Source organism: Stenella coeruleoalba (genome assembly GCF_951394435.1).
Source record: "Stenella coeruleoalba genome assembly, chromosome: 11".
NCBI lineage: Eukaryota > Metazoa > Chordata > Mammalia > Artiodactyla > Delphinidae > Stenella > Stenella coeruleoalba.
In genome coordinates, this window is record NC_137157.1 from 41,553,250 (window position 1) to 41,573,143 (window position 19,894).

Consider the following 19,894-nt stretch of genomic DNA (forward strand, 5'->3'; position numbering starts at 1 on the left):
TAATTTTTTGGTATGGCTGTTTTTTGTAAACCTTTTTTCCTAATGAAAGTTAGAAAACACTAAAAAGCATAAAGACAAAAACAATAACTCCACAACCCAGAGATAACTCCTTTTATTTTTGGTATTCGTGTATTTATTAACATTAATAAAATTTATCACTGACTACAAGCCATTTATTTAGGCTGCACAAAAACCCTATGATAAAGCCTGCTGCTATCCCCATGATAAAACTGAGGCAGAGGTTAATTAAGCAGTCTAAGATTAAAGAATGGATTAGAGGTGGAGCTGGTATTACGAGCTAGGCTCTTACTACCTATGCTATTCTGCCTCTCCAAAGTGCTCTGCAGTATACCCTGGGTCATTAAATATTATGGGAACAATATCTTTGGGTATGAACATTTTTATTGCTTGATATATATTTTTATACCATCAGATTATTTACAGAAAGATACACCAATTTACAACCCCACTAGCAATACATATTTGTTGATCACTATGTTTGCATTAGCATTGAGTAAAGGAAAAGAGCTGCGAATTTAGAAGCAAGAGAAGCACTATTTTATTCTTAATTTGTATTTGTTTTTATGCTTAAACATTCCTCCAATTAGAAATAAAACAAATACTTGTCATCAACGTTTTCATTTAAATGTTTATGGAATCTTCTTTTTCCATTTAACTCTTTAATCTACTTGGATGTTATTTTGATGCCTGCTGTGAACTACAGCTCTAACTTACCATAATACCCCCAAAATGAACCAAAAACAGTCAATCAAACCAACCAAGTGATCCACAAAATGCAAGCAACAACTTTGGAAAGAGGACAAGCCACACTATACCATAAAGTTCAAACTGGAGGTCAAGGAAAGAAGATGATTCTGGTGAGACAGGCCGCCTGGGGTAGTTCTTAATCCCACCTCCAACTGTATTAGTAGTATGGGAAATGTGGATGAAAAGACAAAGTCAGAATTCTTATCAATCCCACCCTGGACTTCTGCTATGGACTGAATCGTGTCTCCCCTCTTCCAAATTCATATGTTGAAGCCCTAACTTATAATGTGACTGTACCTGGAGATAGGCTCTTTAGGAGATAATTAGGTTAAATGAGGTCATAAGGGTGGGGCCCTAACCCAACAGGACTGTGGCTGTATAAGAAGAGGAAAGAAGAGATCTCTCTCACTCTCTTCCTGCCATGTGAGGACACAGGGAGAAGGTGACTGTCTGTAAGTCGGGAAGAGAGCCCTCACCTGAACACAACCGTGCAGGCATCCTGATCCAGAACTGTGAGAAAATTAATTTTTGTTGTTTAAGCCACCCACTCTAGGATATTCTGAAATAGCAAAGATCTAAATATCAGAAAGAAGTCATTTTTCTCTAAATTATTCTATAGCTTAAATAGAATTTCAATCAAAATTGCATTAGGCTTCCCATGGAACTTAAGGAGCTGATTTCTAAAAATTTAAGTAGAAGTGCGAAGGGCTAAAAAGAGGTAAGATATTCCTGAGAAACAAAAAGTTGGGAAACTTGGCCTACCAGATATCATGAGTTAAGAATAAAGCTACAGTAATATGATAATACAGTACTGGTAAGGCACACAGATCAATAAACCGAATAGAGTACAGGAAACTTGATAAATATCGAGGTTGATACTGCAACTGAGTGAGGAAAGAGTGTGTTGGAGCAATGAGTTCTCTAATGAGCAAAAAGGAAGACACTGACCTCTCCCGTCACATCATTCGTTACACACAGTAGTCAAACACATGTGAACTAAGAACTTTTGTAAGAGTATCTTTAATGACTTCACAGAAACCTGCACATGTGCACAAAAAAAAGATATACAAGAATACTTATAGCAGTATTGTTGGAATTCACAGGTGATGACTGGATACCTAAAGATAGGGATTAAAAAGCTTAGAAAATATGAGAAGGAAACTAGCAGAGATACATGTAAAACTGAAGAAGTCCTAAGAGTAAACTACAGGAAAAAATGCTCAAGAGGAAAATGCATAGGAAAGAATGGTGAAAATGATAATTCTGCACTGTTTTCATTTTTACATATGTAATGATCCAGGTTCCATAAGTTTCTCACATCCACCTTTGGTTTAAGAAGCTTAAGACCTGATTGAAAAATAATTATTTTTAGATATAAAATTCCTAATAAGTTATTTCAAAAGTGTTGCCAACACAATAAACAGTAGGCTCTACTGTTTACCACAGTGAATTTTAGAGTTGTTTGATTATTATAAATGAAGTATGGTCAATGAACAAAATTTTCAAATAAATAAAAGCACAAGAAAATCACTCACAAATCTCACACCCAGAAATAACCACAGCTAAAATTACATGTACTCACTTCCGGCTCTTATCTTTTGCACGTTTTAAAATTAGAATCTCTCTGTAAATACAATTTAGTATTTTTTCATTTGTTATATTCTAAGTATGAGCCCATATCACTAAGTCTTAGAAAAGCATTTTAATGGCTATTTTATCCTGTACCATATGTCACATAACTGAAAAATCTTTCCTCCTATTCAGGTTGGACATTTAGGTTATTTCCATTTTTTCCCTATTATATTGTAAATGGTACTATGATAAATATCCTTGTAAATAAATCTTTGATCTTATCTCTTATTATTTACTTATAAATAATTAACAGATCAAAGGCCCTTTCTACAGGTTGCTAAATTGCTTTCTAAGAAGGTTTAGGAACTTAAAAATTATGTTCAGAGTAGAAAATAGGGCATTTGAAGACATACTGTATCAGGTCAAAGAGCTGGGTTCTATATCAGACTCTCGATAATTACTTAGCTATGTAACTCTGAGCAAGACATACAACTTCTCTGAACCTCAATTTTTCCATCAGTTAGAAAATAGCATTACGATTTGTGTGATTTATTTTTTTAATCTCAAAGGATTGTTCTGAGAACCAAGTAAAACAACGTATCTGAAAGAACTACAAACCAGAAAGTCACTAAACAAATATAACATGTATATGGGGTAACACTTATCTAATGAATAGTAAAAAAGAAAAATAATTTATTATAACAAATGGTTTACATCAATATAATACTCATTACCACCACAAAAGCACTTAAGTTGGGTAACATATTATGAGAACTAAAATAACTTTTATACAGTTGATCCTCATGCCTACGAGCTAGAATTTATTTGTAACTCCAAAATCAATATTGACAGTGCTTTTGCAGTCATTTGTATGTGCAAAGCAGCAAGAAATATGAGTTGCCCTATGCACACATTCCCCGCTGAGTTACATGAGGCAATACTCTGCCTTCTTGTTTAGCATTTGTGTGCTTCTTTTGGTGATTTTGCTGTTTAAAATGGTCTCCAAGCGCTTAAGTGCCATCTGATGTTCCTAGGCACAAGTCTTTATACACAGACTATATAAAACTCTCTGGCATAAAGTTTTCATTATTTGGTACTTTACTAATTATCCTGTTTTTCTCTACTTACATCCAAACAGATTAATAAGAGTACAGCAACAGTCTAAAATTATTTTGAGATGTGAATCTGACTTTTTTTCTTGAACATAAAATTTACTGTCCAATTTAGGAAGCAAAGTTAGAAAATATGTCTGGAATACTGAAGTCATTTCAGAGGTCAGTGCTTTTTTATAAATTTGAAATAATGAGGTACTGAAAATGAGCAGATATGTTTTACACATTAAATGTTCCAATAAGATAGTTCTAATGCTTAATAAATCCCTGAAGAACAATTTTTATATCAAAGTATAATACAAGCCTAGAATGAGCTAGTGAAAACTGCCACATGGAAAATTTTCAGTAGACACTATGCTAAGAAAGTATTTAAAAGTACTATACTTTCTAAAGGTAATCCTACAATGCTGTGAAAATATAAGAATTAGAAGTGTAGTTACAATTCTGAGGCTCCATTTCACAAAGAAAATTAGCATATTTTGCTTTTGTCTAATACACAAGACAACTTAAAAAGAGTGCAATATTAAAACATGTAACACTGTGAAGTGAAACCAGCTATTAATTAATATTGTTCAGAACATTTAAAAGTCACTGAATAATTCATACCATTTAAAATCTTATATACTTTTTATAGCAATGTCTTGAAAAATGATTAAGACATTTATGAAACATGTACCTTTATTATAATAAAACAGACTGTCTTACTGGTTGATTTTTTTCTATTAAAAATATCAAAAATTGACATTGTCCTTATTTCTTGAGATGTGAATCTGACTTCTTGAGATGTGAGATCTGAATCTCACACATACACACACATTTACAATTTCAAATTATATTACTTTTTAAAAGTATAGTACATTGAAATAATATGCTGAAGTTAGCAACATTTGAAGATACAGCATTACATGTTTTTCATGAAGCAAAAGAGAAAACTGTTACCTATCACAGCAAAATAGTAAGTTGTGATAATAATAAAATATTTAGAGAAAATAATTTGACACTAAAACATGGAAATCACAGTTCAGTAGAAAGGTTCAGAGTAAGTGTTATAGAATAAGACAAATATGTGTTTCTACCCTGCTTTATTAGAGACTAGCTGTGTGACCTTGGGCAAGAATAACTGCTTACCCTATTTAAGCCTAAATTGTCTCATCTATAAAATGGAGACAACAGTACTAACGTATAGGATGTATACTAAATGGAGCACAAAGTATTTAAGAAAATGCCCTTTAAAAAATCAATAAATGGTCACTATTATTATTATTACTGATATTATTAAAAGCAGCTTTGAAAAGCAATTTATTAAATATGAAACATTTAAAAACAATACATTAGTTCATACTTATTTTTCTAGGAATACTGTTTTACTGTAGCACGTCGTGAGTAGTTCAGCTCTTATGTTAAATTATTATTAAACTAAGACCTTTATAACCAAAGGATATCATTCCAAAACCAGAAGAACCACGTCACATACATCCAGAATTTGGTTGCCAAATATATTCCAAGGGGCAATGCACTATGCATCGAATGATCAAAAAAGGATCTGTAAAACACAAGAAGTTTTATCGAATTTGAACTCCATATTTCATTGTAAAAAAGAATATTTATTTATTTAAATGAAAATCACGTATATTCTGTATAGTATACTCTTAACAAAACCCAGAAATCCAGGATGCTTAAGTATCCATACTGTTTTCATAATATTCAATAAGAAATGAGTGCACAGCTGAATGACTCAGCAAGAGTCTTAAGCTACTTTTAATTCATCAGAATTAAAATTATATTCTATGTACTTTTCAACTTTAGAATTTCACTGTATTCCTATTCTCTTAAATCAATAACTCACTTTAGTATATATAGTAACTCTATCACCCAGCATATTACCCACCAAAGACATAATTTGAACAAATGAGCGCAAAGCAATCCCCAAGTTTTTCTCTATGTTTCATCATTACTTCTCCTTACCTACACATTCCCACTAAGCTTTCAGCACATCTTCTCAAAGAGAATGAACTGGCTAACTTGGAGGAATTAAAGGTCATTGTTTACAGAATTCAGGAAAAATAAATACTGATAAATTTTATTAAACATAAGCAGGATCAACCATCCATGTACACTAAGTAGGGAGTATTGGTGAATTCCTACCTACACTACCCCTTGGAGTGCCTAGAAACACTAAAATGAGATTAATTACCTAGAATTAAGCCTCTTCCTGAGAGTTATCACATTAGTGCATTACCAGCCATTCTCATCTCTCTCTGAATTATTTTCAGAACTCTCTTTTGAAATTCTGGTGAAAACAAGGTACTAAAGGAATAGAAATTAGGTGGGAAGTTCTGGATCATAAATGCCTGCCTAGTTTGCTGGATGGGCCACTTTAGGGGAATAGGATCTAGGGATAAGAAGAAAAGGGCATGATCACAATGTTTAAATAAAAAAGGAGAAAGAGAAAATTTTAAAACAAAACAAAACTGAGCGTTACTTCATATGCTTAGACTCTACCTTGTGCTAAAATCAAATCTTTCTTGCACACTGCCTATGATCAAAGAAAATATAATTCCTATGGAAAGGTAAGCTCAAGCATTATAGTTACCCAGAAATAAGCAATGTATATTACATTTAGAGTTCAACAAACTTGAGTCTACTTCTATTGAAATGTCTTAAAGCTGCATTTTAGCCTTAAAAATTATATGTTAGACCTTGTCACTGGAAGTACCTTTAGAGTCATTTTTAACAACAATGTTAAAAATGTTAAAGATTTCAGATATAAATCTGCCAAAAATTCTTTAACATTAAATTAAGATCAAACAAGTTATATAAAGGCAGTGTTCTAAATATACAAAACATTAATTTTATATAGCCAGGTCCAAACTATATTCTTACATGTCCAGTTAAAAATATAGCTAAAAACAACACACTTACTTTGAAAGAAACTGTACTGTAGCCCAAACGCCACCATACATTAGCCCTTTAATGAGCCAAGAATCAATATTTAGGTCTGCTATAAACCCAACCAGCCAAATAACTAGGAAAGGAGTTCCCAGCATTACTTTCTGCCGAAATTCCTGTACAGAAAAAAAAAGAGAGAAACTTTTGCATGTTTCAAGTAACCTCAATGTGAATCACTGTTACCTGTGTGAAAACATAGAACAGGGGTGAAATTATTCATTCAAATATATCTACTATGTACAGATACTATTTAAGGTGCTAGTCTCTGTTTTCTAGAAAGAGGTATTAAATAAACAATTTAAAAGTTCTTGGTTAAAACTGTAGAAAATGAGAATAGAAGTTATAGGACTGGGTCTAGATAGTCAGATATAGAAGACAGCAGTACCACCTGCCAACACGTGGACAGGCTAGAAAACAGTTCATGAAAATACCACCCCATTTTAACAAAAGCATTGATAACTAAGGAGACAAGGGCAACCAGAATGACTGAAGGTCCAACAGCTATATCAGATAAGGAAACCTGAGTATGCTTAGCCTGGAGAAGATATTAATAATACATATAAACAGTATATTAAAACCTTAAAGTAAGATAAAGAATAAAATCAATCTACAGGGTCCCAGAGACCACAGAATGGAGACGATGTGCCTCTGAACACATATCAAAGCAGAGTGCTTAATATTTCAGACATAGTACCATTTCACTTTTGTACTGGTCTGTTAGAAATACTCATAAGTATAAAACCTGCCTGCTTCCCTGGTATCTTCACAACAACACAAAGTCTACTGCCACTCCTACATAACAGTCCTTCACAAACTTACAAGCAGCTGTTAAGTCTCTCGAGTTACCTTAAGTGACAAAACTATATAAGATATTCCAGCTGTGATCCAACAAAGTTCAGAGTGTAAATATTACTCTCATCATTGAATATTTACCTTTCTGAAGGCCAAGAATATATTATATTATGCCTCTTTTACTTTTAGCACACCTTTCATGCCATTGGCTTCTACTGAAATAAATACTTTTTCATATAAATGACCATATCTTCCCCAATTCAGCCACTGTAATTCATTTTCTGAACTAATTGTGTAATTTTAACTTAGACTTATAATTAAACATATTGACTTCAGAGTTTAATTTTATGCTGTAGTGAAATAACACCCTTCCAGTTTGTTTCTTCATCTCTATTATGTGTGAATTCCATATCAAGACATTAGAGAAAGTTTACAACTGGGAGGAGAGAGTGTATGACTAAGGGTGGGTATTGGTGGGAGAGAAGGTGGACATGTGTCATTTGAAAAAGTATTTTCTAAAATTATCTTTAACTTGGTTTGTTTTTAGTCAAGACACTTGTTCTCCCTTAGCGATGGCCATATTTTTCATTATTAATGGCCACACTTTTTCATTATTAAAAATTAAGACAATTTACATACAGTGAAATTCACCCTTTTTTGTGTACAGTTCTCTGAGTTTTGATGAATATACACAGTTGTGTAACAAGCATGAATATCAAGACACAGAACAGTCCCATCAAGCCCTGAAATACCTTCTGCCACCAGGCCCAAGCCCTGGCAACCACTAGTCTGATATCTGTCTTTTTACTTTTTCCTTTGCAGGAATGTCACATAAAAGGAGTCATACTGAATGCAGTCTTTTAAATCTGGCTTCTTTCACTTAGCAAATGCATTTGACATTCATCCATATTGTTACGTGTATTAGTAGTAAGTTCCTTTTTAATGCTGAGTATATTCCATTACAGGATGTGTCACAGTCTGGTTATCCATTCCCCAGCTGAGGCATTAAGCTTGTTTCCAGTTTCTGACTGTAAATAAAGACATCATAAGCTCTCACATATAATTTTTTGTGTGAATATAGGCTCATTTCACCTGGTTAAATACTGATGTGTGTGATTTCTGGATTTATTTCAAGCTGTCATTTAATATACGCATTACAATACTGTAAAGATGTAATGGTGATGCGCTGCATTTGTAGACATGAAAAATCTATTTTCTTGTATATTTCATTACAGAACGTTTCTAATATATAGTAAATTTGAAAGCATTTTATAGTGAATATCTGTATATCCACCACCCAGATTCTACAATTCAGTAATCTATTTTTTAATTAAACTTTTTATTTTGAAATAATTGTAGATTCACATGCAGTTTTTTTTTTTGTTGGTTTTTTTTTTTGCGGTACGTGGGCCTCTCACTGTTGTGGCCTCTCCCGTTGCGGAGCATAGGCTCCGGACACGCAGGCTCAGCGGCCATGGCTCACAGGCCTAGCCCCTCCACGGCATGTGGGATCTTCCCAGGCCGGGGCACGAACCCGTGTCCCCTGCATTGGCAGGCGGACTCTCAACCACTGCGCCACCAGGGAGGCCCCACGTGCAGTTTTTTAAATCCATTTTTTAAACTGATGTAGTTAATTTACAATGTTGTGTTAGCTTCAGGTGTACAGCAAAGTGACTCAGTCATACATATAAAAGAATATATATACATATTCTTTTACAGATTCTTTTCAATTATAGGCTATTACAAGACATTGAATACAGTTCCCTGTGCTATATAGTAGGTCCTTGCTGTTTATCTGTTTTATACTTAGTAGTGTGTATATGTTAATCCCAAACTCCTAATTTATCTCCCCCTACCCCCTGTTATCCCTTCTGGTAACAATAAGTTTGTTTTCTATGTCTGTGAGTCTATTTCTGTTTTGCAAATAAGTTCATTTATATCATTTTTTAAGATTCCACATATAAGTGATATCATATGATATTTGTCTCTGATTACTTCACTTAATATGATTTCTAGGTCCACCCATGTTGCAGCAAATGGCATTATTTCATTCTTGTTTATGGCTGAGTAATATTCCATTGTATATATATACCACATCTTCTTTAGGTTGCTTCCATGTCTTGGCTATTGTAAACAGTGCTGCTATGAAAATTGGGGTGCACGTATCTTTTCAGATTAGAGTTTTATCCCGATATATGCCCAGGAGTGGGATTCTTGGATCACATGGTAATTCTATTTTCAGTTTTGTAAGGAACCTCCATACTGTTCTCCACAGTAGCTGCACCAATTTACATTCTCACCAACAGTGTAGGAGGGTTCCTTTTTCTCCATACCCTCTCCAGCATTTATTGTTTGTAGACTTTTTATTGATGGCCATTCTGGTGTGAGGTGATACCGCATTGTAGTTTTGATTTGCATTTCTCTAATAATTAGCTATGTTGAGCATCTTTGCACGTGCCTGATGGCCATGTGTATGTCTTATTTGGAGAAATGTCTATTTAGGTCTTCTGCCCATATTTTCATTGGGTTGTTTGTTTTTTTGATATTAAGCTGTGTGAGTTGTTTGTATATTTTGGAAATTAATCGCTTGTCGGTAGCATCACTTGCAAATATTTTCTCCAATTCTGCAGGTTGTCTTTTTTTGATTATGGTTTCCTTTGCAAAAGCTTTTAAGCTTAATTAGGTCTTAATTGTTTATTTTTGTATTGCCACTACTCTAGGAGACAGAGCCAAAAAAATATTGCTATGATTTATGTCAAAGAGTGTTCGGCTTATGTTCTCCTCTAGGAGTACTATAGTATCCAGTTTTACATTTAGGTCTTTAATCCATTTTGAGTTTATTTTTTGATATGGTGTTAGAGAATGTTTGTTCTTTTTACCTGTAGGTATCCAGTTTTCCCAGCACCACTTACTGAAGAGACTGTCCTTTCTCCATTGTATATTCTTGCCTCCTTTGTCGTAGATTAATTGACCATAAGTGCATGGGTTTATTTCTGAGCTTTCTATCTTGTTCCATTGATCTATACAATCTGCTTTTGTGCCAATACCATACTGTTTTGATTACTGTAGCTGTTTTTCTTTTTTATACAGCAGGTTCTTATTAGTTATCCATATTTACATATTAGTGTATATATGTCAATCCCAATCTCCCAATTCATCACAGCACCAGCACCACCCGCCTCTGCCACTTTCCCCCTTGGTGTCCATACATTTGTTCCCTACATGTGTGTTTCAATTTCTACCCTGCAAACCAGTTCATCCGTACCATTTCTCTAGGTTCCACATATATGTGTTAATATACAATATCTGTTTTTCTCTTTCTGACTTACTTCACTCTGTATGACAGTCCCTAGATTCATCCATGTCTCTACAAATGACCCAATTCGTTCTTTTTTATGGCTGAGTAATATTCAATTGTATATATTTACCACATCTTCTTTATCCATTCGTCTCTTGTTGGGCATTTAGGTTGCTTCCACAAACTGGCTGCTGTAAATACTGCTGCAATGAACAATGGGGTGCACGTGTCTTTTTGAATTATGGTTTTCTCTGGGTATACACTCAGTAGTGGGATTGCTGGGTCATATGGTAATTCTATTTTTAGTTTTTGAAGGAACCTCCATACTGTTCTCTATAGTGGTTTATCAATTTACATTCCCAAGAGGGTTCCCTTTTCTCCACACCCTCTCCAGCATTTGTTGTTTGTAGATTTTCTGATGATGGCCATTCTAACTGGGGTGAGGTGATACCTCATTGTAGTTTTGATTTGCATTTCTCTAATAATTAGTGATGTTGAGCAGCTATTCATGTGCTTCTTGGCCATCTGTATGTCTTCTTTGGAGAAATGTCTATTTAGGTCTTCTGCCCTTTTCTGATTGGGTTGTTTTTTTAATATTGAGCTGCATGAGCTGTTTATATATTTTGGAGATTAATGCTTTGTCCGTTTGCAAATATTTTCTCCCATTCTGAGGGATGTCTTTTCGTCTTGCTTGTAGTCTCTGTTGCTTTGCCAAAGCTTTTAAGTTTCATTAGGGCCCATTTGTTTATTTTTCTTTTTATTTCCATTACTCTAAGAGGTGGATCAACAAAGATCTTGCTGTGATTTATGTCAAAGAGTGTTCTTCCTATGTTTTCCTCTAAGAGTTTTATAGTGTCCAGTCTTACATTTAGGTCTCTAATACATTTTGAGTTTATTTTTGTGTATGGTGTTAGAGAGTGTTCTAATTTCTTTCTTTTACATGTAGCTGTCCAGTTTTCCAAGTACCATTTCTTGAAGAGACTGTCTTTTCTCCACTGTATATCCTTGCCTCCTTTGTCATAGATTAGTTGACCATAGTTGCATGGGTTTATCTCTGGGCTTTCTAACCTATTCCATTGACCTATATCTCTGTTTTTGTGCCAGTACCATATTGTCTTGATTACTGCAGCTTTGTAGTATAGTCTGAAGTCAGGGAGTCTAATTCCTCCAGCTCCGTTTTTTTCCCTCACGACTGCTTTGGTTATTCGGGGTCTTTTGTGTCTCCATACAAATTTTAAGATTTTTTCTTCTAGTTCTGTAAAAGTGCCATTGGTAATCTGATAGGGATTGCATTGAATCTGTAGATTGCTTTGGGTAGTAGAGTCATTTTCACAATGTTGATTCTTCCAATCCAAGAACACGGTATATCTCTCCATCTGTTTGTATCATCTTTAATTTCTTTCATAAGTGTCTTATAGTTTTCTGCATACAGGTCTTCTGTCTCCCTAGGTAGATTTATTCCTAGGTATTTTATTCTTTTTGTTGCAGTGGTAAATGGGAGCGTTTCCTTAATTTCTCAACATTAGTGTATAGGAATGCAAGAGATTTCTGTGCATTAATTTTGTATCCTGCAACTTTACCTGATTCATTAATTAGCTCTAGTAGTTTTCTGGTGGCATCTTTAGGATTCTCTATGTATAGTATCATGTCATCTGCAAACAGTGACAGTTTTACTTCTTTTCCAATTTGGATTCCTTTTATTTCTTTTTCTTCTCTGATTGTCGTGGCTAGGACTTCCATAACTATGTTGAATAATAGCCGTGAGAGCGGACATCCTTGTCTTGTTCCTGATCTCAAAGGAAATGCTTACAGTTTTTCACCATTGAGACAGGTATTTGATGTGGGTTTGTTGTATATGGCCTTTATTATGTTGAGGTTGGCTCCCTGTATGCCCACTTTCTGGAGAGTTTTTATCATAAATCGGTGTTGAATTTTGTCAAAAGCTTTTTCTGCATCTAGTGAGATAATCATATGGTTTTTATTCTTCAGTTTGTTAATATGGTGTGTCACATTGATTGATTTGCATATACTGAAGATTCCTTGCAATCCTGGGATAAACCCCACTTGATCATGGTGTATGATCCTTTTAATGTGTTGCTGGATTCTGTTTGTTAGTATTTTGTTGAGGATTTTTGCATCTATATTCATCAGTGATATTGGTCTGTAATTTTCTTTTTTTGTAGTATCTTTGTCTGGTCTTGGTATCAGGGTGATGATGGCCTCACAGAATGAGTTTGGGAGTGTTTCTTACTCTGCAAATTTTTGGAAGAGTTTGGGAAGGATGGATGTTAGCTCTTCTCTAAATGTTTCACAGAATTCACCTGTGAAGCCATCTGGTCCGGGCTTTTGTTTGTTGGAAGATTTTTAATCACAGTTTCAATTACATTACTTGTGTTTGGTCTGTTCATATTTGCTTTTTCTTCCTGGTTCAGTCTTGGAAGGTTATACCTTTCTAAGAATTTGTCCATTTCTTCCAAGCTGTCCATTTTGTTGGCATAGAGCTGCTTGTAGTAGTCTCTTAGGATGCTTTGTATTTCTGTGGTGTCTGTTGTAAGTTCTCCTTTTTCCTTTCTAATTTTATTGATTTGAGTCCTCTCCCTCTTTTTCTTGATGAGTGTGGCTAATGGTTTATCAATTTTGCTTAACTTCTCAAAGAACCAGCTTTTAGTTTTATGGATCTTTGCTATTGTTTTGTTTCTATTCCATTTATTTCTGCTCTGATCTTTATGAATTCTTTCCCTCTACTAACTTTGGGTTTTGTTTGTTCTTCTTTCTCTAGTTCCTTTAGGTGTAACGTTAGATTGTTTATTTGAGATGTTTCTTGTTTCTTGAGCTAGGCTTGTATTGCTATAAACTTCCCTCTTAGAACTGCTTTTGCTGCATCCCAAGGGCTTTGGATCATCGTGTTTTCATTGTCATTTGTCTCTAGGTATTTTTTGATTTCCTCTTTGATTTCTTCAGCGATCTCTTGGTTATTTAGTAATGTATTGTTTAGCCTCCATGTGTTTGTGTTTTTTACGTTTTTTTTCCCCTCTAATTGACTTCTAATCTCATAGTGTTGTGGTCAGAAAAGATGCTTGATATGATTTCAATTTTCTTAAATTTACTGAGGCTTGATTTGTGACCCAAGATGTGATCTATTCTGGAGAATGTTCCGTGTGCACTTGAGAAGAAAGTGTAATCTGCTGTTTTGGGATGGAATGTCCTATAACTATCAATTAAATCTATCTGGTCTATTGTGTCATTTAAAGCTTCTATTTCCTTATTAATTTTCTGTTTGGATGATATGTCCATTGGTGTGAGGTGTTAAAGTCCCCCACTAGTGTTGTGTTACTGTTGATTCCCTCTTTTAGAGCTGTTAGCAGTTACCTTATGTATTGAGGTGCTCCTATGTTGGGTGCATATAATTGTTATATCTTCTTCTTGGATTGATCCCTTGATCATTATGTAGTGTCCTTCTTTCCCTCTTGTAACATTCTTTATTTTAAAGTTTATTTTACCTGATATGAGTACTGGTACTCCAGCTTTCTTTTGATTTCCATTTGCATGGAGTAGCTTTTTCCATCCCTTCACTTTCAGTCTGTATGTGTCCCTAGGTCTGAAGTGGGTCTCTTGTAGACAGCGTATATATGCGTCTTGTTTTTATATCCATTCAGTGACCCTGTGTCTTTTGGTTGGAGCATTTAATCCATTCACGTTTAAGGTAATTATCGATATTTATGTTCCTATGACCATTTTCTTAATTGTTTTGTGTTTGTTTTTGTAGGTCCTTTTCTTCTCTTGTGTTTCCCACTTAGAGAAGTTCCTTTAACATTTGTTGTAGAGTTGGTTTGGTGGTGCTGAATTCTCTTAGCTTTTGCTTGTCTGTAAAGCTTTTGATTTCTCCATCGAATCTGAATGAGATCCTTGCCGGGTAGAGTAATCTTGCTTGTAGGTTCTTCCCTTTCATCACTTTAAATATGTCATGCCACTCCCTTCTGGCTTGGAGAGTTTCTGCTGAGAAATCAGCTGTTAATCTTATGGGCATTCCCTTGTATGTTATTTGCCATTTTTCCCTTGCTGCTTTCAATAATTTTTCTTTGTCTTTAATTTTTGCAAATTTGGTTACTATGTGTCTCAGCGTGTTTCTCCTTGGGTTTATCCTGTATGGGACTCTCTGTGCCTCCTGGACTTGGGTGGCTATTTCCTTTCTTATGTTAGGAAAGTTTTTGACTATAATCTTTTCAAATATTTTCTCCGGTCCTTTCTCTCTCTTCTCCTTCTGGGACCCCCCCATAATGCGAATTTGTTATGTTTAATGTTGTCCCAGAGGTCTCTTAGGCTGTCTTCATTTCTTTTCATTCTTTGTTCTTTATTCTCTTCTGCAGCAGTGAATTCCACCATTCTGTCTTCCAGTTCACTTATCCGTTCTTCTGCCTCAGTTATTCTGCTATTGATTCCTTCTAGTGTAGTTTTCATTTCAGTTATTGTATTGTTCATCTCTGTTTGTTTGTTCTTTAATTCTTCTAGATCTTTGTTAAACATTTCTTGCATCTTCTCGATCTTTGCCTCCATTCTTTTTCCGAGGTCCTGGATCATCTTCACTATCATTATTCTGAATTTTTTTTCTGGAAGGTTGCCTATCTCCAATTTATTTAGTTTTTTTCTGGGGTTTTATCTTGTTCCTTCATCTGGTACATAGCCCTCTGCCTTTTCATCTTGTCTCTCTTTCTGTGAATGTGGTTTTTGTTCCACAGGCTGCAGGATTGTAGTTCTTCTTGCTTCTGCTGTCTGCCCTCTAAGGCTTCTTGACTGGAATTTTCTTCTTTCGATTGTAATGGTGTAGTCATCGGAGAGAGGCAGAAGGCAGACTGGAACATCTAAGGCAGCAACACTAACATTTTTCTGGCCTTTTAAAAGTATTTACAAAGAGGCTTTCAGAAGATGCTTAGAACACATAACTGCAGTGCTGAAAAGACAAAGAAATCACAAAATTTTCTCTGCTTTTGCATCTGTTTTCTTAACTCCTGGGAATCACCAACGTTTGTCCAGTGTATTTCAGCTGTGATTTACTGAAGCCTCTCACCACAGCAATGGGTTAACCCCGAACTTTGTCTCAGAAGCTCTCTCTTTTCCCTTGTTGACGTTCCCGGCTTGGTTGGAATCTCCGATTACTGTAGCTTTGCAGTATAGTCTGAAGTCAGGGAGCATGATTCCTCCAGCTCCGTTTTTCTTTCTGAAGATTGTTTTGGCTATTCTGGGTCTTTTGTGGCTCCATACAAATTTAAAAATCTTTTGTTCTAGTTCTGTGAAAAATGCCATTGGTAATTTGATAGAGATTGTGTTGAAACTGTAGACTGCCTTGGATAGTATGGTCATTTTAACAATATTGATTCTTCCAATCCAAGAACATGGTATACCTTTCCATCTGTTTGTGACGTCTTCAATTTCTTTCATTAGCATCTTATAGTTTTTAGAGTACAGGTGTTTTGCCTCCTTAGGTAGGTTTACTCCTAGGTATTTTATTCTTTTTTTTGATGTGATGGTAAATGCGATTGTTCCTTTAATTTCTCTTTTTGATATTTCGTTGATAGTGCATAGAAATGAAATAGATTTCTGTATATTAATTTTGTATCCAGTAATCTTATTGAATTCACTGATGAGTGCTAGTAGTTCTCTGGTAATGTCTTTAGGGTTTTCTATGTATAGCATAATGTCATCTGAAAACAGTGACAATTTTACTTCTTCTTTTCCAATTTGGGTTCATTTTATTTCTTCTTCTTCTCTGATTGCTGTGGCTAGGAATTCCAAAACCACGTTGAATTAAAGTGGCAAGAGTGGGCATCCTTGTCTTGTTCCCAACCTTAGAAGGTATGCTTTCAGCTTTTCACCATTGAGTATGATGTTAGCTGTGGGTCACGCAGTTTTAATAAAAAATGTGGACAGATCCCAAGTACTCATTACCCAAAGTTCCCAAAAGGCTAATATCTTGCAAAAGTGTAGTATAATATCACAACCAGGATATTGACACTGACACAAATAAGATACAGAATATTTCCATCACTACAAGGAATATTTCCATCCTTTTATAGCAATTTCCCTCATATCCTACTCCTCACTGCCATATTAACCTCTGCCAACTACTAATGTGTTCTACATTTCCATAATTTTGTCATTTCAAGAATTTTATATAAATGGAATTATATAGTATGTAACCTAATAGGATTGGCTTTTCACTCATAATAGAATTCTCCAAATATTCATTGGGTTATTGTACGTACCATTAGTTCATTCCTTTTTATTGCTGAGGAATACTCCACGGCATGAATGTGTCAGTTTGTTTAATCATTCACCCACTGAAGGACGTTGGGGTTGTTTCTATTTTGGGTTATTATGAACAAAGCTGCTATAAACATTCACATACAAATTTTTGTGTGAATATAAGGTTCCATTTCTCTGGGATAAATGCTTAAGAGTACAGTTTCTGGGTTGTATGGTATTGCATGTTAAGCTTTTTTTTTTTTTTTTTTTTTTTTTTTTTGCATTATGCGGGCCTCTCACTGTTCTGACCTCTCTCGCTGCGGAGCACAGGCTCCGCATGCGCAGGCTTAGCAGCCATGGCTCACGGGCCCAGCCGCTCCGCAGCATGTGGGATCCTCCCAGACCGGGGCACGAACCCATGTCCCCTGCATCGGCAGGCAGACTCTCAACCACTGCGCCACCAGGGAAGCCCACATGTTAAGCTTTTTAAAAGAAAATTCCAAACTGTTCTCCAGGTTGCTGTACTTTTTTACATATTCTTCAGCAACAGATGAGTTTCTCGGCATCCTCATCAGCAGTTGGTGTTGTTGCAACTTTTTATTTAGTTATTCTGACAGGTATAAAATAGTAAGTCACTGTGGTTTCAATTTGCATTTCCCTAATGACTAAAATGATGTTGAAGATCTTTTCACCTGCTTATCTGCCATTTTTATATATTTTTTGGTGAAAATATCTCTTGTTTAGCCTATTTACTAATTGTATTGATTTTGCACTGCTGAGTTTTGAAAGTTCTTAATACATTTTGGAAACTAGTCCTTTGTTGGAAATGTGGCTTGTAAATACTTTCTCCCAGTCTGTAGTATGCCTTTTCATTCTAATCACAGGGTCATTCATAGAATGTAAGTTTAAAATTTTGATCCAAATCCAAATGATCAATTTTTACCTTTATGGATCATACTTTTTGTGTCAAATCTCTTTGCCTAGCCCTAGATTTTTACAGTTTTACATTTTACATTTAAGTCTTGAACAGTTTTGAGTTAATTTTTTAATACAGTGTGAGGTTTGAGCAGAGGTTTATTTTTTTGCCTTTGCATGTCCAAATGCTCCAGTATCAATTGGTGAAAAGGCTGTCTTTCCTCCATTGAATTGCTTTTACACATCTGTCAAATGCCAGTGGGCATACCTCTGTGGTTCTACTTCTGGGCTCTCTATTTTGTTCCACTGATCACTTTATTCCTCCAGCAATACTACACAGTCTTGATTACTGAAGCTATATAGTAGGTCTTAAAACTGCAAAGAGTGATTCCTCTTTTTCAAAATAGTTTTAGCTATTCTAAGTCTACTGTCTTTCCATATAAATTTTGGAATAATCTTGTATATACTAATAAAAAATTTTGCTGGAATTATTTAATTACATTAAACCTGTATATTAATTTGGGGACAACTGACATATTTACTAAGTTGTCTTCCAGTTCATGAACACAGTATGTCTCTCCACTTATTTAGGTCATCCTTGATTTCCTTCATTGGCATTTAAAATGTTTCAGCATACAAGTACTTTACAACTATTTACAGAGCAACTCTCTAGGAAAATGACCTTTAGACTAGCAGAAAGGATTTTCCATAACTAAAGAAATAAAGACGGAACCACAATGAGATGGGTAGGAGGGGTGGAGACATGGTATAATCAGGGCTCACACCCCCAGGATCAGTGACCCACAAATGGAAGGAATATCACAATCGTGGAGGCCTTTCCTCTATGAGGGAGAAGGGGTCTGAGCCCCGTGTGGGACTCCTCAGTCAACGGGTCCTGCACCAGGAAGTAAAGCTCCCAGAATTCCTGGCTTTGGAAACCAGCAGCACCCATGTTCAGGAGAGCTGGAGGGCTACAGGAAACAGAGACTCTGCTCTTAAAGGACCCTGGAAAAATCTGAGATGCTCCAAGTCTCAGCACAAAGAGGCAGCAGTTAGAAGCCTGGAACAGATCCACTTGCTGATCTTGGAGAGTCCTCTGGAGAGGCAGGAGGCAAATGAGAGACCCCTGCTGATACAAAAGCTGGTAGCAGCCATTCTGGGAAACTTCTTCTACCCTAATAACACTAGGGTGGGCAAGCACCCTTTTAGAATCCTCCCTCTAGCCTATTAGTACCCAGAAACTGGCCCACCCTCCAGCTGGGTGGCACCATCCCTGAGCACTGCCCCCCCCACCATCTGGGGCCACCCAAACAGCCAATCAATCAGCATGCTATACTACATTAACAAACTGAAGAATAAAAACCATATGATTATCTCAGTAGATACATAAAAAGCTTTTGACAAAATTCAACATCCATTTATGATAAAAACTCTCAACAAAGTGGGTAAAAGGAAACATACCTCAACATAAAAAAGGCCATATATGACAAACCCACAGCTAACATCATACTCAGTGGTGAAAAGCTGAAAGCATTTCCTTTAAGATCAGGAACAACACAAGGATGCACACTCTTCTACTTTTATTCAACACAGTATTAGAAGTCCTAGCCACAGCAATGAGATAAGAAAAAGAAATAAAGGGAATCCAAATTGGAAAGGAAGAAGTAAAACTGTCACTGTTTGCAGATGACATGACACTAGATACAGAAAACCCAGAAGACACCACCAAAATACTACTAGAACTAATAAGTGAATTCAGTAAAGTTGCAGGATACAAAATTAATAAACTAAACTCTGTTGTAATAACAAACCATTAAAAAGAGAAATTAAGTAAACAATCCCATTTACAAGTGCATCAAAAAAAATACAATACCTAGGAATAAATCTAACCGAAGAGGTAAAAGATTTGTACTCTGAAAACTATAAGACATTGATGAAAGAAACTGAAGACGACACAACAAATGGTAAAACATACCATTCTCAAAGACTGGAAGAATTAATATTGTTAAAATGACCACACTACCCAAGGCAATCTACAGATTCAGTGTGGTCCCTATCAAAATACCAATGGCATTTTTCACAGAACTAAAACAAGTAATTCTACAATTTGTATGGAAACACGAAAGACCCTGAATAGCCAAAGCAATCTTGAGAAAGAACAAACTGAAGTATCACAATCTGTGATTTCAAACTATACTGCAAAGTTAACAGTAATCAAAACAGTATGACACTGGCACAAAAACAGACA

At 35.4% G+C, this 19,894-nt stretch overlaps 1 protein-coding gene across 4 annotated transcripts in view; it reads right to left on the reverse strand.

Annotated features, from left to right (window-relative positions):
• ZDHHC17 (zDHHC palmitoyltransferase 17) overlaps nt 1–19,894 on the reverse strand; it is a 106,786-nt gene that overhangs the window by 15,881 nt on the left and 71,011 nt on the right. For all 4 annotated transcript variants that reach the window (XM_079936023.1, XM_079936024.1, XM_079936025.1 and 1 more), the window contains 2 exons: nt 6,375–6,517; nt 4,893–4,995 (listed from right to left, as the gene is read on the reverse strand). In XM_079936023.1, the coding sequence (XP_079792149.1) occupies nt 4,893–4,995; nt 6,375–6,517 (246 nt within the window). The remainder of the gene's footprint in view (nt 1–4,892; nt 4,996–6,374; nt 6,518–19,894) is intronic.